The following is a 26,643-nucleotide window of genomic DNA, read 5'->3' on the forward strand; positions in this document are numbered from 1 at the left end:
CACACGCACTGAAGTTCAGAACATATATGGGAATCACAAAATGTATACGTAATGAGTACAAATCATATTAACAAATGGCATAGAGTGCACACGCACTGTAAAACTTTCTAGCATTTTTTACAACAAATAAACATATCAAGGAGTGAAATAAAGTGCACATGCACTATAGAAGTCTTTAGCATTTTCAGGACAACTGATCTTATTAACAAATGAAAGGAAGTGCACACGCACAGTATATGCCTTTATCATTTTACAAGAATTAGGAAAGGAATGGGAAGGATTGCGTCATGGTTGTAGCACTTTAGGTTGCACGTAGCTGCACTGAAAGTCCATATCTTTCTACAGAAGCACAACACCAAGTGAGACAATCTGAAGCTCTTTTCCTTGAAGTATTAATCAGTGTAGCCAGGACACTGAAATGTCGTAATAATATTCCATGCTATCGTTTTGGTAGTACACTAGGTACACCAAACAGTGGGATCATAATAACATCTCCATCGCTCAAGGTGGTGGGCAGGATGTCGTGTCAACACCATGTTCTTGTAAAGTAGACCAACGTAGAATTAGTGCAAAAACCAAATATAGTGCTCCATGATCATGAGGATAGACAGGGCAAATGGATATTGCAGTCATTTCTGGTAATTAGGTCAGAAGGTGAAGGACATTATGTCACATAGTAGTCTTCATTGAGAATTACACTAGTCTAACAACTGATTTGAGTAATTGGTGGCACTCATCGCCCAATTACTGAACATTTCTGTACCGTGTATGTAGTATTACAGAATAATGTTCATAAAATTATCTGAATATAGTAATTATTGTCACCCATTGCCCAGTTACAAACCATCAGAAGTCATCATTCAAAACAGAAGCTAATGAATGGCGTAGTATTAACATAATTCACTTAATTATAGTAATCATTGGCATCATAGGTAATCTTATTACAATAAACAGTGGCATTCATTGGCCAGCTACAAAGCATTTTTTTGTATTATTCAGAAGTCATTATTGAAGTGACATACTATTCAGAGCTGATCAGTATTATTCAGAACTCTCTTAAACTAGTAACATTATTTGGGACTGGTAATTACTTTGTTTGCTTTTGAGTTATTGCTGCAAATGAAGATGTGTAACGTCATTCGTCATGAGTCAGCTGTAGCAAGGTTATGAAACAAGTAGAGTATATGTGATCACATTCATAAACGACATAGGTTTAATAAACAACTGCTTATAGCACATTAATTTCATGAATAATTTCTCCTGCAAAATATAGAAAATGGATTATGAAACTGAAAGAAGAAATGCATATTATGCTGAAAAGTAGTGAACTTCGAATTAACAGGTAGTGGAATGTGTATAAAAATATATACGTTCTCTAGCTGTCCTTTCCAAAACCTTCAGTCATCATACCATGCGATATAAAACATACTGTCAAAACGAACTGCAACAAATACTTAAATAACTACGTAGTATCTCTTAACTAACATCATTATTTTCATCTGCAAAGAAAAACTTCATTATCCATATCACCATTACTTCATTATTATCATCACCTGTAAAGAAAAACTTCATTATCCATAGTAGCATATTCTTCATCATTATTCATCACCATTCATTATCATCTGCAAAATAGTCACTTCATTATTCATTACACAACTATTCCTTATTTCTATCATATTTCATCACTAAAACTAAGATGTGTAGTTCTGTCTGACAGCCTGCATCAATCGCCTCGTATTCTGAAAGAAAAAATTAGTTAAGACTGCTATTCTACGATGTGTATAGTATATTCTTGTTAATGCTTGTTAATTCTGATCCATTTACTCTTCATCACGAAGTATTGCATCCTCTTTCGTTCATTCCGAAGGTGAAATTCCCATTTCTGTTTAATTTATTTCGTTTACACGTTATTTCTTTCTGAAAATGATGAACAAAGATTAATGTCTTGCATTTAATTCATATACCCATTAGATAAAAACTGGTTTATAGTAACATAATTGAGCATACAGCATAGCATGACAGAAAACGTAATATGTCAAAAACATCGACAGTGTTCAGTAGAAAAATGTACACAGTGTATCACAATGTAGCAGCAAAAAAAGTAAAGTAGTCATGATCTTTAGCTATCATAAGGCAAAATGTTAAAGTCAACTGGTGTTTGTTATATCTTAAATATTTCATAGTACATACAAACAAAACAGGAAAACAATCATACATACATAAAATGGAAAATATGCACGGTCTAGGGTGTATAACGACAAGAAAAGCGACCTGCTAACCTTACCTTGCCGGGCACTTGCCAAGAAAAAATACGATAATCATCAGTAAGTAGTCACATAAATATAATTGCATAAGTGGTCATAAAATGTGTAAGTTCATCTGGAAAAATATGCACGGTCTGAGGTGTAATAACAAGAAAAGCGACCTGCTAACCTTACCTTGCCGGGCACTTGCCAAGAAAAAATTACGATAATCATCAGTCATGTGAATATAATTGCATAAGTGGTCATAAAAAAAATTAGGAAATGGCATTACAGTGTGATAAATCATAAAGTATTTTCATTCAATAAAAGGTTTGATGCTGGATACGTGGTGGTTCCCTTTGGTTTTTCTGGTTCTCAAAGTTTCGACGTGTACTACATTGGGGTGAGGAATGCTGCGAATCCGATATGGACCTGCGTATAGAAGCTCAAATTTACTGCATTTACTCTTTCCTTTGTTGGATAAATAGTGTGTACGTACTAATATCTTCTGTCCAATGTGAAAGTCACGGCGTATACAAACCTGTTTTAGCTGTCTTCTCTGGCGCTCTGCGGCACGTTTGAAGTTGTTCAGCGCAATGTCAATTATTTCATGGTGTCGTAGTCGACGAGATGTAGGAAATGTTACTAATTCTTGAATTTTGTTAGGTGGTTCAACATTTTTCAGTATAACTGACGGAGATAGCATTGTAGATTCATTCGGTACGGAATTAATTACATCTTGGAATGAGAGTATGCGTGTTTCCCAATCAATATGTTTTTTATGGCAGTAAATTCTACACAGTTTACCAATTTCTTTCATTAATCGTTCACAATGGTTCGAAGAAGCATAGTACCTGCATATATATATCGGAGAAATGTTTCTAGCTCGTAACATACGTGTCCATATAGCAGATCGAAACTGTGGTCCATTGTCGGAAATTACTTTCAACACATGCCCTACATGAAATAAAAAATGTTTTAGCAGTAGCTTTGCGTAACGGAGTGAAGGTAACAAATTTTGAAGTGAGTTCAACAGCGACAAAGATGTAGCAATAACCTCTATTAGTTCTGGGAATCGGACCAAAAATGTCTACAGCGGCCATGGGTCTTAATTTAACAGGCACAATGGGATGTAATGGAGGAATATGTGAAGTCGTATCTGATTTAGCTTTCTGGCAGATTTTACATGACGCTAAAACTCGTCGTATACGTTTCTCCATGTTGGTAAAATAACAGATCTGTCTCAGTATAAGAAAGCATTTTCTAGCTCCGTAATGTGCATAACTTAAATGAGTATACCAGATTAATTTGTTAACAAGTTCGTCAGGAATGCATAATAACCAATTGTTGCTGTCAGGATGAGAGCGGCGAAACAGAATGTCATTGCGTACAGTGTAATGGTTTCTGATGGTAACATTATTCCTATCTTGCCAAAGGTGTTTAATTTCTTTCCATACGTTGTCTTTACTCTGCTCTTGTGCTATGTCTCGTAATGACGACGAAATGAAACTTTCAAATGCAACTTGTTGAATGTACATGACGCTGAAATTTCCTTTGCAGAAGTTGGTTGCGATGTCTTGCTGATTGTTGCTGAGAGAACGAGATAGTGCGTCTGCTACAATATTTTGTGTGCCGGGAATGTGAACAATTGTAAAATTAAATTCCTGCAAATAAAGTTTCCATCTGCTTAATCTGTCGTGTGTAAATTTAGCCGAAAGTAAAAATTGTATCGCTCTATGATCTGTGTAAACTGTAGTGTGTCTTCCATAAAGAAAATGCCTAAATCTGGTAAAAGCCCATACAACACATAATGTTTCAAGTTCAGTAACAGAATAATTACGTTCAGCAGGTGACAGAATGTGACTTGCAAAGGCGATGTTTTTAATTACTGTGCAACAATCTTCTTCAATTTCCTGAAAAATATGTACGCCTAAAGCGGTGTTAAAACTGTTGGTGGCAATAGAAAAATTTCAGGCAAGATCTGGGTGCGATAAAAGTGGTGCATTCAACAAGGCTTCTTTCAGGGTCACAAATTCAGAATGAGCTTGCCTCTCCCAAGACCAAATAGTGTTTTTACCTGTCAATTGACATAATCTAGGGGTGTCTAAAGCAGAGAAATGAATAAATTTACGAAAAAAGTTAATTAAACCCAAAAAGCTGGGTAGTTGTTTCTTCGTCGTAGGAACAGTAATGTCACGTAAAGCTTGAAGTTTTTCCGAGTCAGGCGTAACGCCCTCTGCTGAAATTACATGTCCAAGAAATTTTATGGAAGTTTTACCAAAGTGCGATTTACTGAGATTTACTGTGAGTCCTTGTGCACGAAAAGTTTGCAACAGTTGTTCAAGAAACGATTGTGTGCAGTCCAGTTAGCTTCTGCAATAAGAATTGTAATTCTGTCTTTAAGCTCTGTCGGTAGTATTGTATTCAAACTGCGAATAAAAGCTGCTGAGGAAATTGTTAAGCCGAACGGTAATTTACAAAATTGATAACAGTCACCAAAACAGAGAAATGCTGTGTACTTTCTGCAGTTCGGATGGAGCTGAATTTGCCAAAATCCCGATTTCAAATCTGATGTGGAATAAATAGCAGTACCATGAAATTTCTGTAGAAGTTCTTCCAGTGTCTGTGGACGATCTGTTTCATTAATAATAATGTCATTGATGTGACGCGAATCAAGTACGAGGCGAAGTGAACCATCTTTTTTCTTAACAATATGGAGCGGGTTTATGTACGGACTAACTGCCGGTTCAATAATTCCTTGGTCAAGCATAGCTTGCAATTGTTTCTTAACTTGTTCTCTGTGAATATATGGAATGGGATAATGCTTGGCTTTAAATGTGTCGTGCTGCTTAACTTGAAATTCATACATAAAACCGGACATAGTACCAGGAACGTAGTCAAAAACTGGAGCTTGCTGTAAAAGAATTTTGTGTAGTTGAGTACGTTCGTCGTCTGTATTTGCACAGCTCTGTTTAACTTTATCAGAAATTGTCTGTATAACGTCATACTCGGCTTCGTCTGGACTATTATAGTTGTGTACGTACGTATCTGTGAACAATGTGGAATTACAGTCTATGTTACGTGATGCGGAAATGACCTCTGTACAATTAATTGTTTGTTCTTCTACAGATAAAGAGTACTGAAATTCAAAAGCTAGTTGTACATTTTCATCCTTCAACATTAAATAGGAATTTTGAAAGTCAATAATGGCATCGTGTTGTACCAGAAAATTCGTACCTAAAATAATGTCTGTCGTCAATAACGGAATAATCCAAAAATTTGAGTGAAATGTATGACGTGCCATACAAAATGGTAAATGTGTCTGTAATTTCACATCTACTCCTTTACTCGATACTGCTCCGTTTACTTTCATTTTGCCTAATGGCAACGCAGGATATGTATTCTCTTTGCTACACTCGTTGAAAGTTTCTTCATTTATAACTGACATAGGTGATCCAGAATCGATTACTGCTGAAAATTTCGATAATCCAATTTTAACTTCGATGACAAGGTGTGAAATGTTTTTCTGAACAACTGGTCTTTCCTGCAAAAGAGTGTCTCAGATGTCGTCAAAAGTAATAACATTTTCGTGAACAACATTCTGTGTATCTGAAGTATTGCCTACGTTGCTGGAAGATGCAACCTGTACTGTATCTAGTCAAATTCGATCTCACGTGTTATTATTTTCAGGAGGATGCTGTGGCATTTCCACTATTTGTACTGTTCTATTATTTCTTCCTGATGTATTACGTTCTGGATGATACCTGCTGTCTGGTTCATTCATGATAATATGTTGTTGCTGATGTTCTTGCTGCTGATAAGATAGAATGTTATTAAATGTACACTGAAAATTGTGCTCATTATTTTTACGTCTGTCATGATAGTCATTTCTATACAGCGCATTGCGATAGGAATTGAAGTAGTGTGTTTTCTCTATGTACTGATTTCCTTGTTGCTGTGCGTTACTATTTGTTGGAGCTGAGACTATACGTGCACGCAGCGAAACATTAAAGCTAGGTTGACCTTGTACATTACATTGTTGGTTATGTATGCTAACTGGTTGGTTTTGTTGCTGTTGTTGGGAAAAACCTCTATTGTTACCAAAACGTGGTTCCTGTTGCTGATAATTTTGACGATACTGATAATTAAAATTTTGTCTGTTATTAAAGTTCTGGTAGTTTTCGTTCCTGAAGCGTCTATTGGCTTTGCTATTGAAATTGCGTGGCTGGTCGTAATTGCTGTATGTTTGTTGACCTTGGTTATTATATGAAAATTTTTTGTTTATAAATGAATAATCCGATTGCTGCACTTCTAAAAGCTGTAACAGATCCCTGAATGCCGAAATATTTTCTTTTTGCTGACCCGTTAAAAGTGACACTCTTAATGATCATGGCAATTTAGAAATACATAATTGAATAAGTGCAGATTCACTATATGGTTCACTTAAGTACTGGTTTTGTTGGACCATGTGCTCAAAAAATTGCGTGACACTGGGAAAATTTGAGTTCTCATAATTTGGTAAACTAATTAGTTGATCCTTAATTCTGAGCTGTGTCGTCTTCGACCAATACACTGACAGAAAAGCATTCTGAAATTCTTCTACCAAATAGCATTGCCTCGTGATCGGTCTCATACGAGTTGCCGGTTCACCTTCCAAAAAACTGCAAATAAATTCAAGTTTGTGCGTTACAGGCCAAGTCGGTGGAAAAGCAAAGCTAAATGGTTGTATCCAATCCAATGGGTGAATCTGTGTTCTGTCATTTTTAAATACTTTAAATTTTCTCACTGATAGAAAATGTTTGTAATCAAAATTATCGTCTCGGTATGTCTGAACAGGTTCACGATTGTATGAGAATCTATTTGTCTGTGATTGTTCAGAATATAACTCACATACTCTCTGTAAATTACCTAAATTATATTGGCTGTGTGAGTTTGACAAATGTTCGCAAAGTGGCGTCTGCTGTGATGTATTAAACGCTGAAACATTTTTCATCTCTGTTACCTCTTGCTGTAAAGTTGACAATTTTCTACGTAATGTATTATTAGATGAATCTATCTCACTGATCATCTGCTGTAAATTTTGGAATTCAGGTGTTTGATTAAACGAAATCGATGAAGTATCGTCTGATTTGCTGTCATTATTACTTTCAATAACGTCAATACGACTGACCAATTCATCATATTTTTCAGTCAGTATTTTTACCTGATCATCGTTTTTAGTGTCAGAAGCAGTAATCTGTTTTTATAATTTACGTGTGGTTTCATTCAATTTTATAACGTCAACTTTGATGACATCGGAATCCTGTGTTAGTTCTAATTGTTCGAGTCTGTCTGTCACTGTCTGAATATCTACTGTGTGTGTATCTGTTTTTGATTTAAGATCAGAAATTTCATCACGCAATTCTGTGTTCAACTGCTTGATTGTATTAATTTCGTCCGATACTGTAGCAATATTGTTGTCTACGTATGTTTTTGCTTTCGTAAACAATTTACGTTTGTCTTCCTGTCTCTGTGCGGTAATTGTTTCCATAACTTGCCGTTTTACTTTATTCTGTTCCTGTATAAATTTACGGAATCGCGTTTCACTGTTTTGTCGGTGATGATTAAAACGTTCGTCAATTTGACTGCTCTGTTGGTCGAATTTCGCGTCTAATTTTGTATCCAGTGTGCGCAAAAGTTCTGCTGTCATTAATTTTAACTCGTCGCGTAACTGCGTTGCTTTTTCAGAGCATTGTTTACCGACTGCCATAATTTCGCCTCTAAGTGATTCTGTTGTAACTGTTTGCATATCCCTTAATTCTTGAGCAACAGATCTAATTTCTTCACTACTTTTCCTAGCACAAGCCTCAATTTCCTCACGTAATTGTTCTTTAGTATCATGACATTGTGCGGCAACAGCTGCAATCTGTTCACTAAGCTGTCTGAAATTGTTGTCTAATTTTTCATTCAACTGTTTGGAATTGTTGTCTAATTTTTCATTAAGTTGTTTGTTCTGTTCACTAAGTTGTTTGAAATTTTTCTCTTGTCTATCATCCGACTGTTTGGAATTGCTGTCTTTTTTTTATTCAACTGTTTGTAATTTTCGTCCTGTTTTTTAATATGTTCATTCTGTTGTAGCAATATTGCCATAATTTGATCCAAAGTAACATTACCTACTCTGTTCTCTGTGCTGTTTGATGACGTACCTGCAATTGTCGCGTTTTGTGTAACCATTCGGTCATTTTGTGATTCTTGAAAATGTTTGCCAGTCGGATGTGCACTGTTAGTCACTACCTCGGAATCAAATAAATCTGTCCTCTTTGAGTATACTGTTCATTTTCGTTGGAAAAATTTGTCTGTTCATCACGTAAATCCTGCAAACCGGGTGTGTCAAGCTGGGCAGCGCTCATTGCAACAAAACGCCCCGCGTCATCAATTGTCGTTAAATTAACAGAGGACACAATCGAATTCGTTTGTTCATCACCAGGATAAAAATCATTACAAGTAGTCGGTACGCACTGATTGTCTGTAAATGGAGGATTGTCATCATTACACTGCATGTTGCAAGTACTATCGGTCAAGTTGTTTGAGTCGGCTATTTCACTCATTATACATCGCGATGTACGGTATAACGACTCCTTTTCTTACTAGGCTAATTACTGTTTAGCTCTACAGGGCCATTATACTGAAATGTTTCCCCACACCACCTAGTATTGTGTTTCTATTTGTGTGAGTAACTGTATGTTCACTGTTGTGGGTAAATACACAGGGCGGTGTGTGAAACTGATGGCGATTACACGCTTCCGCTGTTGTAGAAATCTGCTCCAGATGCCGCAGATACCGTGTTGAGCTGAAAGTGGTAACCAAAATACGGAGAAATATTCTTCGGGGGTCTGTTGCATAGCAATCAGATTGCTTTCAGTTCTGAGAAATGTCCGGTTACTATTGTGGATTTGAATGATCCATGAAGTGACTTCTTTTCCGAAGAAAACATCGAACTATTTCACTAGAACTGAACGCTCCCGTCGGAACTGTTCTCAACTGGTGTTTATTAGAAAATCACAATAGCAGTACATCGCTGGGTGTATAATAAGACGTTCCTTCTTGAAATGAACAATATTTTATTGTTCTATTAACTGATTTCCTTCCATATGCACTTATATTTTACAATGTGAATCAAAAACTCGCAATGGCGTCGATTTTTTACATCACAAGAATGGGTCTCCTCTACTACAAAATTACTCTTAACAAGAACAAACAAAAACTATATCCTAAGAATAATTATGTGAGCGCTGTCCGCCACAGAGTAATAAACAATATCTTTGTCTCTCTCTCGCACTGTCACAGCAAGATCGCATTTTCTAAGGACATTGAAGATTGGGCGAAAGAGCAAACCGAGACAGTGCGAAATTATGTTGACAAAACCTTGAAAGAAACGGTTTCTAACGTGCAAGTTAACAACGAAGCTGCACAAGAACAACTTAAAGCAGAAGTTAAAGAGATTAAGGAAAATATAGGAGATGAATTTCCTGCTTGGAAAGCAAAGATAGAAAATACATTAAAAGCATGCCAGCAGGGTCTAGTTAATACTAGAGGGGCACATACTACTTGCAGTTTATCAAAAGCAGACATTATTCCTGATGAAACCAGTGAAACCGAATCCATGCAACAATATCCATGTACTGGTGCATATTTACGTAATCAACCAGAAACAAATTATCGAGATTATCATTCACCGCGTAGTAGCCACCAGAATACACCTGTGACTATGAATGAAGAAAAAATGCTTAAATGTCGTCAATTCCAGATATTTATTCCCGAAAGGAAGTCGATCAATCCCGTGGTATTTATCAAGCAATTTAAAGGGATATTGCCGCGAATGTGGACTGAGCAACAAAAAATTATGTACGTTGCAGGATTCATACATGGAGATGGATCGATGTGGGCGTCAGAAGCATCCGATTGGTGTCAAGATTATGACCAATTTGAACGCGCTTTCTTGCACAAATACTGGAATAAGGGAGTACAAGAAAGACTACGTAAGGAAGTTTTTGACCCACAACCTTTTTCTTTCAAAAATGGATCTTTAAGAAAGTATTTCGAGAAGTATATAAATAAAAGCAAATACTGGGATGAACCAATCCCGACGCAGGATATCATTCGAATATTAAAGGGCAAACTTCCACTTGAAGTTAAGGAAAAACTTCTACATGTGCCTGAACAACATGTGGAAGATTTTCTAGCCACATTGGATTCAATAGACATTCTGTTCAAAGAATCTCGTGTGCGCTATAACCAACCAAGTTACCAACCTAACAAATACAATAGTAACAACAAACAGTATGGAAACAAACCTTTTGCACACAATTCACCAAACCCACAGGTGAATTATTTCCAGAAAAACGTGAAATTTGGTAACGAAAATCCCGACAAGTGTAATCATGACCAACAATGTGAACAAACATATAAACGGAAATGGAGGAAGAATAATAAGAAGAGGAAAGGATACTATCAAGAAGGGAATTATCAGCAAAAACGCCGATATCAGCAACCAACCCATGAATATCACAACCAACCACAAACTTCAGGTTGGGTACCAAATGATAATGCAAATGAATGGAGAAATCAACCACCAATAATAACCGACGTAACGGAGCAGACATCTACTAATAATGGACAATCGTCAAACTAAACTCGACTGTCAGAAGCCCCGACGCTGCAGTCGAGGAAGTTTTCAGGGGCGAAAATTCGAGCGTCAAATTTTTCCGGTACAATGAAGGCAGATTATTAATAGAAGAACTTCAGCACGATATGATGCCTTGTCAAGAGGAACATATCACTGTACCTGTTGCGAAAATTCAGGCGGCGATTGAAGGCATTACTGTGCAAGTTACTTTAGATACAGGAGCAGCAGTAAATGTCGTTTCTGAGAAGTTATTTCAAAGAATACTTCAGAAAGCAAATCCACCGATTTTTCCTGTTCAATGTTGTTGAATTGTAGATCCTACTGGTCATAAGTCTTCTCAGGTTAAAGTGCAGACTCAACTCCAGTTAGATATAGGAAATGTAGCTATAAATTGCACGTTCCTTGTAATAAAAAAAATTGGTTGAGGACTGTATCCTGGGTATAGATGAATTTAGAGAGAGAAATTGGCATATCGATTTTTCTCTAGGCCGTGCCAGTTTTACAATAATGGATCAGAAACATCAACTGAATCTTCTCAGGGAATATAGTACCCATGGAAAGTATTGTCAGGGAGGGAAGCTGCAAATAAAGTGGATACATAGCAAACCTGTACGGTATTACCAAATTAATTATTTGCAACCAGTTTTAAACCCTGAAGTTGTGGTATATGAAAAGGTGCAAGAACCTGAATATTTGCAACAACACCAAAGAAAGCAATTATATGATCTTCTACTGGAGCTGCCGTGTCAACTTATGCTCGTCATCTTTCAGATGGACTTTAACACTTGTTGATGTGCTTATAACTGAAAGGCATTCGCTCAGTTGGTAACTTCGCGAGCAACAATTGATATAACATAATTTACATACACAGGTATGTTACAACAATAGTACAATTCTAAAGACAATGTTCATCACGAAAGATTGAAACAAAGTAATAGGCGTCCTTTTAAAACTGAGAACGGGTTACCCCTTCCGAACAGCATGACTTCAGCTCAACGAGTAAAAAAAGCAAATACAAACATACATTGAGATTGTTAAGTTGACATAAGAAAAAATATCTTGCCATAGACCAGATTCATTTGAGTCACTGACCCATGGTCATTATGCATTGTGAAACCTGATTGAAATTACTATCTACTAAATAAAATTTTTTTAAAAGAAATCATTCATACTATAGCTAAATTCTCTGCATACTGAAAAGAAAACTTATCCTTACAGTGGAAAACCTATACATAATGTCTGCATATATCTCGTACAGTATGCCTGAAAAGAAAAACTAACTACTAAATTGCAAAAAAAAAGAAACTATCCTAAGTATGATTCATAGGTTTAATGAAAATTCTCTAATCAATATTATTTGATAAGAATAGTATTTTCAATCTTCAGAATCTTCAGTCATCATGAAATTGCTTTAACAAGTGATGAGGATACATTCCTTTCACCTTTCCATTCTTCACATCCTTCAAAACATAAGTTCCTGGATGGGGTATTTTGGTAATCACAAATGGTCCTTGATACAATAATTGCCATTTTGTGTTCTTCCTCTGTATAAGTGAAGCCTTAGGATGAGTTTTTACTAAAACTTGGTCTTTCACTTTATATGTTTTTATTTTTCCAAGTCGATTGTCAAAATATATTTTCCTTTTTCTTGCCTTGTCCATTATATTGAGTAAGGATTGTCGTACTTTATTTTGTAGGTCTATTTTGTTAATAGCTACTTTAGGAATTGGTCGAATCCAGTCATTCTGTTCCTGTTTTCCAAACATCAGTTCGTATGGGGTGTATTCTGTCGTAGTATGTGGCATATTGTTTACAATTTCCTGAAAATCGTGAAGATAATCGATCCATTTGGGTTGCTGGTTGTGGCAATATGTTCTCATGAACCAGTTTAACTCACGAAAAATTAGTTCCACGGGATTCGCCGAAGGGTGGTGCACTGATGTTAGAATTTGTTTTATACCACAACTGGCTAATGTTTGCCTCCAACGAAATCCAGTGAACATTGACCCATTGTCAGAAAGAATAGCTTCTGGTTTGCCTACTTTGACTATATAATCTTTGACCAGCTTCTTGGCTATGGATGCAGCAGTAGCTGATTTTAATGGATAAAGTTTGACATACTTAGTGAATATATCAAGAAAAGCTACAATATATTTGCATCCTCCCCTTGATGATGGTAGAGGACCACAGACGTCGACCGAAATGATTGACAGCGGTTTAGTGGGTATAATAGGATGTAGGAAATCTTTCACACAAAAATTTCCTGGTTTGGCTAGCTGACAAATTTTACATTTCCTTAATTGTCTGTGCACTTTCCTGCGAATATTTGGGAAGTAGCAATATGCTTGAATCTTCCGAGCACACTTTAATACTCCAAAATGTCCCCAAGTGATGTGCGTGTGCAAAATTAAGTCATTCTCATTCTTCTCGGGAATACACACCTTCCAATTATCTGAATCAAGATGCCCTTTGAAAAATAAGACGTCGTCCTCAACTTTGTACAGTCTCTTCAGATCATCGTTTCCAGGCTTTGCTAAAGTTTCCTTTATTGAATGCCAACGAGGATCTTCATTCTGTAGTTTTTCCATGTTCTTACACATGTCAAGAAAATGTTTCCTATATATTCTATCAGTCATTATAAGAACATTAAATTCGGACGGATTGCCGGTGATGTTGATAGTTGACAAATCTCCATCTGGCATTCTAGACAGTGCATCAGCGATGAAATTATCCTGTCCGCTTAGGTATTTAATTTCAAATTGAAACTCTTGGAGTGAGAGCGTCCATTTTGCTAATCTTGGATGTAATAATTTACATGTTTGCAAAAAACTTAACGCTTTGTGGTCACAGTATACTGTTGTCTTCGCTCCATATAAGTAATAGTAAAATTTCTTAAATGACCAGACTACGGCCAATGCTTCCCTTTCGGTAGTCGTATATGTTCTTTCACAAGCAGTTAAGAGTCGGCTAGCAAAAGCTATTGGACAGAAAGTTGATTTCCTATCTATCATCTTTACTTGGAAGAGGCATGAACCTATTCCAATTTCCGAAGCATCTGCCATTAAACCGAATTCTTGGCTCATATCCGGATGATATAATATTTGTGAATTGACTAAGGCATGTTTTATTGCTTCAAATGCATTCTGACATTGTTGCGTCCACACCCACGGAGTATTTTTGCGCAACAAGCTGTACAACGGTTCTGCATTAATAGAGTGGTCGCGAATGAAACGCCTGAAAAAAGAGACAACTCCGAGGAAGCCCTTTAACTGTCTTTTTGTTGTTGGAACTGCAAAGTTTTTGATTGCCTTTAGTTTCTCGGAGTCCGGTAAGATGCCTTTTTCATTTATAAGATGACCCAAAAATTTGATTTTATCTCGAGCAAAATGGGACTTTTGCAGATTTGCGGTTATGCCTGCTTCCTTGAAACGTTCTAACACTCTTCTCAATAAATCAACGTGCTCCTCCCATGTGCTCGTAGCTATGAGCATGTCGTCCACAAATAAAGTTAAATTGCTTCGAAGTGCAGGTCCCAATGCATGATCTAGAGCATTTATAAAAACTCCTGAGCTCACGTTTAGCCCAAAAGGTAAAACCTTAAATTGATAGCTTCTACCTGCATGTACAAATGCGGTGTACTTTTTTGATGGTTCGTCTAGAGCCACCCGCCAAAATGAACTTCTCAAATCAATATTTGTTAAGTATTTCATCCCCTCGAACCTTTGAATTAGCACATCGATGTTTTCCGGGTGAGTTCACACGGGCATGATAATCTTATTTATCTGCCGTGCGTCTAGCACGAGACGAACTTTTCCTCCCTTTTTCGAGACAACATGAAGCGGACTACAGTATGGACTCGTCGAAGGTTCGATCAGATCCCATTCAAGCATCTGGTGGATTTCCGCATCAACTGCCTTTCGTTGGTGCCACGGTACTGGATAAAAAATACGGCAGAAAACTTGGTGTGGTATCACATCTAAATGGCATGTGTATCCCTTGATTACACCAGGTCTTTCTTGAAAGACTTCATGATATTCCTGTAGAAGATCATATAATTGCTTTCTTTGGTGTTGTTGCAAATATTCAGGTTCTTGCACCTTTTCATATACCACAACTTCAGGGTTTAAAACTGGTTGCAAATAATTAATTTGGTAATACCGTACAGGTTTGCTATGTATCCACTTTATTTGCAGCTTCCCTCCCTGACAATACTTTCCATGGGTACTATATTCCCTGAGAAGATTCAGTTGATGTTTCTGATCCATTATTGTAAAACTGGCACGGCCTAGAGAAAAATCGATATGCCAATTTCTCTCTCTAAATTCATCTATACCCAGGATACAGTCCTCAACCAATTTTTTTTATTACAAGGAACGTGCAATTTATAGCTACATTTCCTATATCTAACTGGAGTTGAGTCTGCACTTTAACCTGAGAAGACTTATGACCAGTAGGATCTACAATTCAACAACATTGAACAGGAAAAATCGGTGGATTTGCTTTCTGAAGTATTCTTTGAAATAACTTCTCAGAAACGACATTTACTGCTGCTCCTGTATCTAAAGTAACTTGCACAGTAATGCCTTCAATCGCCGCCTGAATTTTCGCAACAGGTACAGTGATATGTTCCTCTTGACAAGGCATCATATCGTGCTGAAGTTCTTCTATTAATAATCTGCCTTCATTGTACCGGAAAAATTTGACGCTCGAATTTTCGCCCCTGAAAACTTCCTCGACTGCAGCGTCGGGGCTTCTGACAGTCGAGTTTAGTTTGACGATTGTCCATTATTAGTAGATGTCTGCTCCGTTACGTCGGTTATTATTGGTGGTTGATTTCTCCATTCATTTGCATTATCATTTGGTACCCAACCTGAAGTTTGTGGTTGGTTGTGATATTCATGGGTTGGTTGCTGATATCGGCGTTTTTGCTGATAATTCCCTTCTTGATAGTATCCTTTCCTCTTCTTATTATTCTTCCTCCATTTCCGTTTATATGTTTGTTCACATTGTTGGTCATGATTACACTTGTCGGGATTTTCGTTACCAAATTTCACGTTTTTCTGGAAATAATTCACCTGTGGGTTTGGTGAATTGTGTGCAAAAGGTTTGTTTCCATACTGTTTGTTGTTACTATTGTATTTGTTAGGTTGGTAACTTGGTTGGTTATAGCGCACACGAGATTCTTTGAACAGAATGTCTATTGAATCCAATGTGGCTAGAAAATCTTCCACATGTTGTTCAGGCACATGTAGAAGTTTTTCCTTAACTTCAAGTGGAAGTTTGCCCTTTAATATTCGAATGATATCCTGCGTCGGGATTGGTTCATCCCAGTATTTGCTTTTATTTATATACTTCTCGAAATACTTTCTTAAAGATCCATTTTTGAAAGAAAAAGGTTGTGGGTCAAAAACTTCCTTACGTAGTCTTTCTTGTACTCCCTTATTCCAGTATTTGTGCAAGAAAGCGCGTTCAAATTGGTCATAATCTTGACACCAATCGGATGCTTCTGACGCCCACATCGATCCATCTCCATGTATGAATCCTGCAACGTACATAATTTTTTGTTGCTCAGTCCACATTCGCGGCAATATCCCTTTAAATTGCTTGATAAATACCACGGGATTGATCGACTTCCTTTCGGGAATAAATATCTGGAATTGACGACATTTAAGCATTTTTTCTTCATTCATAGTCACAGGTGTATTCTGGTGGCTACTACGCGGTGAATGATAATCTCGATAATTTGTTTCTGGTTGATTACGTAAATATGCACCAGTACATGGATATTGTTGCATGGATTCGGTTTCACTGGTTTCATCAGGAATAATGTCTGCTTTTGATAAACTGCAAGTAGTATGTGCCCCTCTAGTATTAACTAGACCCTGCTGGCATGCTTTTAATGTATTTTCTATCTTTGCTTTCCAAGCAGGAAATTCATCTCCTATATTTTCCTTAATCTCTTTAACTTCTGCTTTAAGTTGTTCTTGTGCAGCTTCGTTGTTAACTTGCACGTTAGAAACCGTTTCTTTCAAGGTTTTGTCAACATAATTTCGCACTGTCTCGGTTTGCTCTTTCGCCCAATCTTCAATGTCCTTAGAAAATGCGATCTTGCTGTGACAGTGCGAGAGAGAGACAAAGATATTGTTTATTACTCTGTGGCGGACAGCGCTCACATAATTATTCTTAGGATATAGTTTTTGTTTGTTCTTGTTAAGAGTAATTTTGTAGTAGAGGAGACCCATTCTTGTGATGTAAAAAATCGACGCCATTGCGAGTTTTTGATTCACATTGTAAAATATAAGTGCATATGGAAGGAAATCAGTTAATAGAACAATAAAATATTGTTCATTTCAAGAAGGAACGTCTTATTATACACCCAGCGATGTACTGCTATTGTGATTTTCTAATAAACACCAGTTGAGAACAGTTCCGACGGGAGCGTTCAGTTCTAGTGAAATAGTTCGATGTTTTCTTCGGAAAAGAAGTCACTTCATGGATCATTCAAATCCACAATAGTAACCGGACATTTCTCAGAACTGAAAGCAATCTGATTGCTATGCAACAGACCCCCGAAGAATATTTCTCCGTATTTTGGTTACCACTTTCAGCTCAACACGGTATCTGCGGCATCTGGAGCAGATTTCTACAACAGCGGAAGCGTGTAATCGCCATCAGTTTCACACACCGCCCTGTGTATTTACCCACAACAGTGAACATACAGTTACTCACACAAATAGAAACACAATACTAGGTGGTGTGGGGAAACATTTCAGTATAATGGCCCTGTAGAGCTAAACAGTAATTAGCCTAGTAAGAAAAGGAGTCGTTATACCGTACATCGCGATGTATAATGAGTGAAATAGCCGACTCAAACAACTTGACCGATAGTACTTGCAACATGCAGTGTAATGATGACAATCCTCCATTTACAGACAATCAGTGCGTACCGACTACTTGTAATGATTTTTATCCTGGTGATGAACAAACGAATTCGATTGTGTCCTCTGTTAATTTAACGACAATTGATGACGCGGGGCGTTTTGTTGCAATGAGCGCTGCCCAGCTTGACACACCCGGTTTGCAGGATTTACGTGATGAACAGACAAATTTTTCCAACGAAAATGAACAGTATACTCAAAGAGGACAGATTTATTTGATTCCGAGGTAGTGACTAACAGTGCACATCCGACTGGCAAACATTTTCAAGAATCACAAAATGACCGAATGGTTACACAAAACGCGACAATTGCAGGTACGTCATCAAACAGCACAGAGAACAGAGTAGGTAATGTTACTTTGGATCAAATTATGGCAATATTGCTACAACAGAATGAACATATTAAAAAACAGGACGAAAATTACAAACAGTTGAATAAAAAAAAGACAGCAATTCCAAACAGTCGGATGATAGACAAGAGAAAAATTTCAAACAACTTAGTGAACAGAACAAACAACTTAATGAAAAATTAGACAACAATTCCAAACAGTTGAATGAAAAATTAGACAACAATTTCAGACAGCTTAGTGAACAGATTGCAGCTGTTGCCGCACAATGTCATGATACTAAAGAACAATTACGTGAGGAAATTGAGGCTTGTGCTAGGAAAAGTAGTGAAGAAATTAGATCTGTTGCTCAAGAATTAAGGGATATGCAACACTGATACCTGGGGCAGCCCAAACTTGTCAGTACCCAACTCACGTCCAACATCACAGCCGTAATCAACATCGTGAATAATGACCTTTTGCTAAAGTAAGAGGTGAACCAATTGTGAACTACTTCCCGTATTCTGCAATGGTCCAACTTCTGGAATAATATTTTGTGATCAACACAATCAAATACCTTAGTTAAATAAAAAAATGTGCTAAGCGTTCGAGACCTTTTGTTTAACCCATCCAGTACCTCACAGAGAAAAGAGAATATAGCATTTTCAGTTGTTAAACGACTTCTAAAGCCGAACTGTACATTCGATAGCAAATCGTGTGATATAAAATGATCAATTATGTTTACATACATAGCCTTTTCAATAACTTTTGCAAACACTGATGGCATAGAAATAGCTCTAAAATGATCTACATTATCCCTTTCTCCCTTTTTATAAACGGCTTTACTACTGAGTACTTTAATCGTTCAGGAAACTGACCATTCCTAAAGGAAAAATTACAAATATGGCTAAATACAGGGCTAACATGTGCAGCACAGTACTTTAATATTCTGCTAGACACTGCATTATAACCATGAGAGTCCTTAGTCTTCAGTGATTTAATTATTGACCCAATCTCCCTCTTGTCTGTTTCACAGAGGAGTATCACAGAGGAGTATTTCAGACATCAATCTCGTAAAGGCATTTGCCAAGAAAGTTACATGATTTCCTGTAGAAACTAAATTTTTATTTAATTAACCAGCAATGCTCAGAAAATGATTGTTAAATGCTGTACATATATCTGATTTATCAGTAACACAAATATTTTTACTGCGAATTGACTTTATATCATCAGCCTTGTGCTGCTGACCATACACTTCCTTCACTGCTGACCATACGGTTTTAATATTATCCTGTGAATTATCTATTGTATTTGCATACCACATACTCTTTACCTTCCTGATAACATTTTTAGGCACCTTACAATACTGTTTGTAATTGGCTACTGTAGCTTGATTGTGACTACTTCTAACATTTTGATATAATTCCCGCTTTGTTCTACATGATATCCTTATGCCACTAGTCATCCACCCGGGCTGCCCATTGCTGCTAGTACCCCGTTTAGAATGCTCTAATGGAAAGCAACACTCAAAGAGCATGAGAAATGTGTTAAGGAAAGCATTGTGTTTATCATCTATGTTATCGGCACTATAAATATCCTGCCACTCTCGTTCCTCGGCAAAGTTTATAAAACTCTATATTGCTGTTGGATTAACTTTCCTACATAGTTTGAAATGAAATATGACATTGGCTTGAGCAAAAAAATCTTTTAGTGTTAAAATTTGTGCATCATGGTCTGAAGGGTATTCACGCTTTTACTAACAGAATACCCATCTAGTAATGAAGAATGAATAAAAATATTGTCTATGGCTGTGCTACTGTTCCCCTACACCCTAGTTGGAAAAAAACACAGTTTGCATCAGATCATATGAATTTAGGAGATCTACCAACGTTCTTATATACAAAATTTATATTGAAGTCACCACATATAACTAGTTTCTGGTACTTCCTACAAAGTGAATCAAGAATCCTCTCTAGCTTGAGCAGAAATGCTCTGAAGTCAGAGTTAGGGGACCTATAAACAACAGAAATTACAAGTTTAGTTTCACTAAATTCGTTTAGTATTCGCAGTCTTGCCACCTTCTGTGCCCCTGCCAGCTTATGGACTTGCTGAAACTCGTGTTACACTTACCTGCGACCGGTAACTGGAGTCTCTGCGCCTTAACTTTTCTATACCTTTTTTGTGACATGACATACAACAAGATGTTCTGCATCTAATTATTCGACATTCAGACTGCATGATCCCTTCACCAAAGCTGGTTCCTCAGAGAAAGCGCGTCAGCTTAATATTTAGAAAGCTTAAATTCAGATTATCTTGTGGTTAAGGAACGCTATACATCTTAAGTAATCCAGTCTTATAGAAGAGTTAGCATGACAGAAGCTTCGTAGCGCACAGAGAGTTTCGCAACTAAATTTAATAATATTTATGTCCTTATCTAGCATAAAAGATTCTATACCAACAGGCTGGAAGTAAAAACCTCGATAAGGAGTGGCATCGCATTGTTGCCTGTAGAAGCTGAGATGTTGTTAGTTCGTTTAACTGGAAAGGGATTTCTTGTTTCACATACAGTGGTCCTTATTCTTGCGATATGTGAGAGTTGTTTTTTAAATGTACTTGTTGAGTGTAAGTCACTGTTTGGGTGTATGTATGATGTTGTGTCATGCTTCAGTTGTACGGTAATGAGAGGCCGCCCGGTTTGGCCGAGCGGTTCTAGGCGCTTCAGTCTGGAACCGTGCGAACGCTACGGTCGCAGGTTCGAATCCTGCCTTGGGCCTAGATGTGTGTGATGTCCTCAGGTTAGTTAGGCTTAAATAGTTCTAAGTTCTAGGGGACTGAGGACCTCAGATGTTAAGTCCCATAGTACTCAGAGCCATCTGGTAATGAGAGAGGAGAGAAGATGGGATCTGCGCCGACATATAGGTCATTTCTCTGAAATATTACCAAGAGGTCAGCCAAGCTAAGCGTTCTGATATAAGGGACGTAAAATCAACAGTGTTGCGTCGTCACAGTTTAAGAGACACTCAGGAGGGATCTGGTATTGTTGCTGGACACTGGCACAAGGACTGGTGATAAGGAAGCATCTTTCCTCACCTTGTTGGCGAAACACTTGCTATCTCCGAGACGAGCTCCATCTCAAAGAAATACATTAGCGACCTGTGCTATGGAGGGGCTTCCCCATCAAGTAACTGCATCATATTGTATGCAGAATAAGATCCATAATATATGTGTGTCTTATTTCTAAATATTAAAGCTGTTGCCGACACAGTATAAGCTGCTTATCCACAACAGTGTAAAAGTAAGATATACGAAACTTTTTGAGTGTAGCGTGGATCAGGACCTGAGTGGGAAATGATGAGGGTGTAATAAATAATTCGGAAATTGAATTTCTCCACAGTTATTTTTATTTGACTACTGAAGTATTAAAGCCAGTACTATACAATATTAGTAACACAGAAGGCACTAGAACATTGTCATAATGAATTTGCAGAACGGTTCGTCTTCCTTATCCAGCATAGGGGAGAACTCCAGCGGCAGCAGAATGTGGGTAAGCCCCAGCAGTGTACGGGTAACCATTTATCCCTGCCGTGTAGGGGTAGGCGCCAGCAGCGGTGTAGGGGTGGGCAGCTGTATTGTAGGGATATGTTCCAGCAGTGTAGGGGTATGCTCCAGCTGTGTAGGGGTATGTTTTGGCTGTGTAGGGGTAGGTTTTAGCTGTGTAGGGGTAGACATCAGTCAAGGGGTTGTAGGCTGCCGAATAGGGATAGGCTCCTGTGTAGCCCAGGGTGGAGTAACGGCTAGCCACGCCAGAATAGTACGGATTGTAGGCTGCCCCTGCAAATAAAAAGACACACTATTACCGCCAGGGTAAAGAGACGACGTTAGGCGTTATCAGTGCCACCAATGAGTAACATGAGTTATTCAATGTGACGCATCGCCTGTGCGTCAATGATATCGTAAATATAGAACTCCAAAAGTATGGGAGGCATAAATATTCATATATTAGTTACATGTCTTTAGTATAATGCGAAATAATAATCTAATATTTAGAAATTATTGAATTTTAGTCTGTTTCGTATGCAAAGGAAATACAAGTGAACTGGAAACGTAAAATTACATGACTTCTTACTGGTATTGCACTCATATTAAAACGAAATGACGCTGTATTGTAAGTGTAGCCGTTATATACACATTTCATTTAATTTTTTTTGCACTTAACATTTACCATCTACCGGAAGATATATGCTTCAAACTTTTCCGAAATCCTGTTGGATAATTACAACATATCTCTGCGTTATGTTAGTCCATTTTTTATTTCCCTTCTAATGCTGGCACTACCATTACAACAACGATACATTCTGCAGCTGGTACCGTGACATAAATCTGGTACCAATTAAAAAAGCAAACAGAAAGGAGCTATAGATTTCAAATTTCGTTCTTCGTCTTCATACTCTGGTACAACCGCGTTATCTCTCGTTTCCGAAACTGACGCTGTGCCTGCTGACGACTGATGTATGCTGTTTCTCTGATGTAATACATAGTCTTACTGTCTGCATACTTTTCCTAGAGTCACAGAAATCCTAAACCAGTAGCTACGTTGCATTATAGAACATGAGCATATTTGGAACGTTATGCCAAGTATACACGCTGGGAATTCCTCATTTATTCTTTCTAAGAAAATATTTGACTTTCACAATAATGTTATAATACAACGCATCAAAAGGAAATGAAAGTGTAAATTACAGTCTCTCTCAGCGCAAACTGTACATTCTACTATCACAGTTCTTCAGCTAGTCCATCTTGAAATAATGTCTGACTACAAATAACTTTCGGTTTCCGTTAGCTACTGAACAAAGGACTGATAGTATTTCATTGACCTCAGTTAACGATAAAAATCTCGTGCAATATTGATGAAGAATCTTCTTCTTCTGCATCGTTTCTGTTTAGTTTAACATAGTGGAGGATACTTTTCCAATTAAGAAAATGGACGACAAACAATCTACAAATTTTGACACAATTTTATTATCGACTAGCAGCTTTCCTCGATGAAGATGATCCTTATTCAGAGTAATTTTCTTTTAATAAAAACAAAGATTTTGTGTTGTTGATGGCAACATGTGCTATTTTATTATTCTTTAATTATCATTCTGAAATCACATTTTATCAGTGTGACCATTACAGTTCAATAATGTGCATAATATAATCCTCAATTTACTTGCCGAATTTTTTAGTATCGCGCCTCTCAGCTTAACTTATTGAGCTTTTGTGTTCCATGAGCAATTTTTGTTTTCCACTTCAATATATACCCATTTCTCCTCTTTCTCTTATTTTGTAGCAGTTTGCACCTATACCGTGTTACAGCCGCTGTGTTATAATAATAATACTCTCCGAATTCACTCGTGTTAACAGGTGGAATGAAGGATAAAGACTAAGATATTTCTGTAATATTTGTTTATGAAATTAGTAGATTCTAACATGCAAAGAGAAGAAAATGAGATTTGGAAACATAATATGGATCATAGATACATCTTTGCGCGAATGCCCGTGTATTTCCGAGTGACTGAAAAGAAGATTGTTGCAAGCAGTTGTTCATTTTTCTTCTGGTGAACATAACTGTGGATCACTATGTGTACAAAGAATCATTCTCCCACCAGGGTATCGCGTCCTGTACTAATCTCGCCAAGCCAGAGCAGAAACATCCTTAGTAACTTGTTCTATGATTTCTAATATCTGTGTTCGCCTCCAGTATTTGTCCTCTAGAGTTTCTTCTATATTCGCGGAAGGTGTTCCCTGACATCGTCACTTACGTCCCAACACCATACTCTTTTCTCTAAATGGTATGTACAAACGTGTATTGTATTGTATTGTGTATTTAAACCGGGAGCCTAGAAACGACGGAGTGGCTTTGCCCCGCCATAGCCCTCAGTGGTTCACAACCCCACAACAGGCCACAGCAGCACACCGACCCCGCCGCCGCCCCACACCGAACCCAGGGTTATTGAGCGGTTCGGTCCCCAGTGCCCCTCCCCCCCCCCCCCTCTTCCTGGAACGTGTCATCGTCTCATACCAGACGAGTGTAACCTCAAATGTTTGCGTGGTAGAGTAATGGTAGTGTGTGTGTACGTGGAAACGGTGTTTGCGCAACAATCGCCGACACATTGTATCTGAGGCGGAATAAGGGGAACCAGCCCGCATTCGGCGAGGTAGGTGGAAAACCGCTTTAAAAACCATCCACAGACTGCCCGGCACACCGGACCTCGACACTGATCCGCAGGGTGGATTCGTGTCGGGGACCGGCACGCCTTCCCATTCGGGAAGCAGCGCGTTAGACCGCGCGGCTAGTCGGGTGGGCTGGTCTGTACCATGTAACATTTTCCTCGGCGGTCCTGCCAAGAACAGAGAAGTGCTCGGTTTGAAGAAAGACTAAGGTAGAGATGCAGTATTTCTCCTATGCTGTGTACCATGTGTATCGAAAATTCAATTAAAAGACAAAAGTGTCACGTGCAGAATTAAAAATTCAGTGTGAAATTGTGCGAATGATAAGATCCATTAATTAAATTGATTGTGTAAAAGTGTTAGAGAGTAGCTGAAATGAGATTATCGACAAACCTAGAACCAAAATTGGAGACAAAGTGTTTGATGAAACGAAGGAGTTACGCTCCATTGAAAGGAGATTAACGCATAGCGCAAGAAGCAAGGTGGTTACAGGAAATAGACCAGCGGAATCGAGGAGAGCAATCTTCACCACTGTAGGTCTACCACTACGGAACATTGGTCTCCACCAGCGAAAGTAATTTCTGAGAACAGTGTATGGGATACAGAATTGTACAGAAGTGAGTCATGGGCTGCCAGGAAACCAGAGATGAAGATGGCATTACAGGGGAATGCTGAAAATTAAGTCGTTTGCTACGATTAGAAATGGGGATGTTCATAGCAGAATTGGAATGGTAAGAAGTATATGGAATTTACTAATTATATGAAGAAACAGGATTATATAGTAGCCGACCGAAGTAGCCGTGCGGTTAAAGGCGCTGCAGTCTGGAACCGTAAGACTGCTACGGTCGCAGGTTCGAATCCTGCCTCGGGCATGGATGTTTGTGATGTCCTTAGGTTAGTTAGGTTTAACTAGTTCTAGGTTCTAGGGGACTAATGACCTCAGCAGTTGAGTCCCATAGTGCTCAGAGCCATTTGATTATATAGTAAGCGTTAAGACTCAAGGGAATGATTTCCATGGTACGAAACGCAAGTTAAGAGCGCAAAAGTAATACGGGGAGACTAAGACATCCATGCAACAAATAACTGAGAATGTTAGGTGCAAGTGCTGGTCTGACAAGGGAGATGCATGACTTCAAACGCTCAAATATGCTCTGAATATAAATCGTTCATTCCAAAAACAGTGGTATTAGCCATTCGCATTCAGGACGCATCTGTTTTCTGCTATTGTCATATCTGGCCAGGCCATAAAGATCGTACCCTGGTAGGTGAATATTTTCCGAACAAGAATGTTACGCTGAAGGTAGTGATACCACTTTCTGATGTGTACTTGTTTCCACATGAAAAGGATCGTTGATTATCTGAGACTACAGCGTGAAACACCACAAATAAAGTTACGTGAAAGACATTGCATCATCAGTCTTCAGTCAAGTTTTCTGCAGTGAGGTACAAGCCTAATTTCCATTGTATGTGGCAAAAGTCAGATTATGACATTTACATATCAATATCATCGTCTGTAAATGTAATTCTTTGGGGTTTAATATTGGACTACTTAAACGCAGACGTGATACTGAATGACAGAAGAAAACAGAATTTAATGAGACGTGCATATTGTTCCGTTCCAGTTTGCTTTGATCACTTGAATGAAAACCCATATACAACTTGAAGACTGAACAGCTGTGCAACTCTGTCAGGTCAGTAGAAAAATTTCACATAGAGCAGTTATTTTAAGCAGAAGGAAGTATAACCATCAGTCACGACATTACAATGCGTGTTGTTTTGGTTCTATTATATCAATATTTTGTTTCCTATCTTAGACTTGGAGCAGGTACAGTTTGGCAAGCACGAAAACAAGCAGTAGAAACTCTCGCTGTGTGTAGGCAGGCATTATCTTGTTGAAATGTAAGACCAGGATGGCTTGGAATGAAGGGCAATAAAACGTGACGAAGAATATCGTTGACGTACCGCTGCACTGTGAGGGTGCCGCGGATGACAAGCTAAGGGATCCTGGTGCGAAAAGGAATGTACCCCAGACCATCACTGTCAGCTGTCAGGCCATATGGCGGCGAAACTTGGTTGGTAGGCCACTGCTGTCCGGTGCCTCTGCAGACACGTCTTCACTGAAACTTGTCAGATTAAAACTGTGTGCCGGACCGAGAATCGAACTCGAGACCCTTGCCTTTCACGGGCAAGTTTGGAAGGTAGAAGACGAGGTACTGGCAGAAGTAAAGCTGTGAAGACGGGACGTGAGTCGTGCTTGGG

General features: G+C 38.1%; 1 protein-coding gene across 2 annotated transcripts in view; it reads right to left on the reverse strand.

Annotated features, from left to right (window-relative positions):
* Positions 1-26,643, reverse strand: part of LOC124545056 — a 76,994-nt gene that overhangs the window by 42,551 nt on the left and 7,800 nt on the right. The window contains exon 3 of one of the 2 annotated variants that reach the window (XM_047123848.1): positions 21,550-22,002. The exons of the other annotated variant lie outside the window; for it this stretch is intronic. Coding sequence (XP_046979804.1) covers positions 21,674-22,002 — 329 coding nt within the window. The 3' untranslated portion in view covers positions 21,550-21,673. Of the gene's footprint in view, positions 1-21,549; positions 22,003-26,643 lie in introns of those variants that run through there. 2 annotated transcript variants of the gene reach the window in all.

This window comes from Schistocerca americana, chromosome 8 (assembly GCF_021461395.2).
Source record: "Schistocerca americana isolate TAMUIC-IGC-003095 chromosome 8, iqSchAmer2.1, whole genome shotgun sequence".
In the NCBI taxonomy this organism is placed as follows: Eukaryota; Metazoa; Arthropoda; class Insecta; order Orthoptera; family Acrididae; genus Schistocerca; species Schistocerca americana.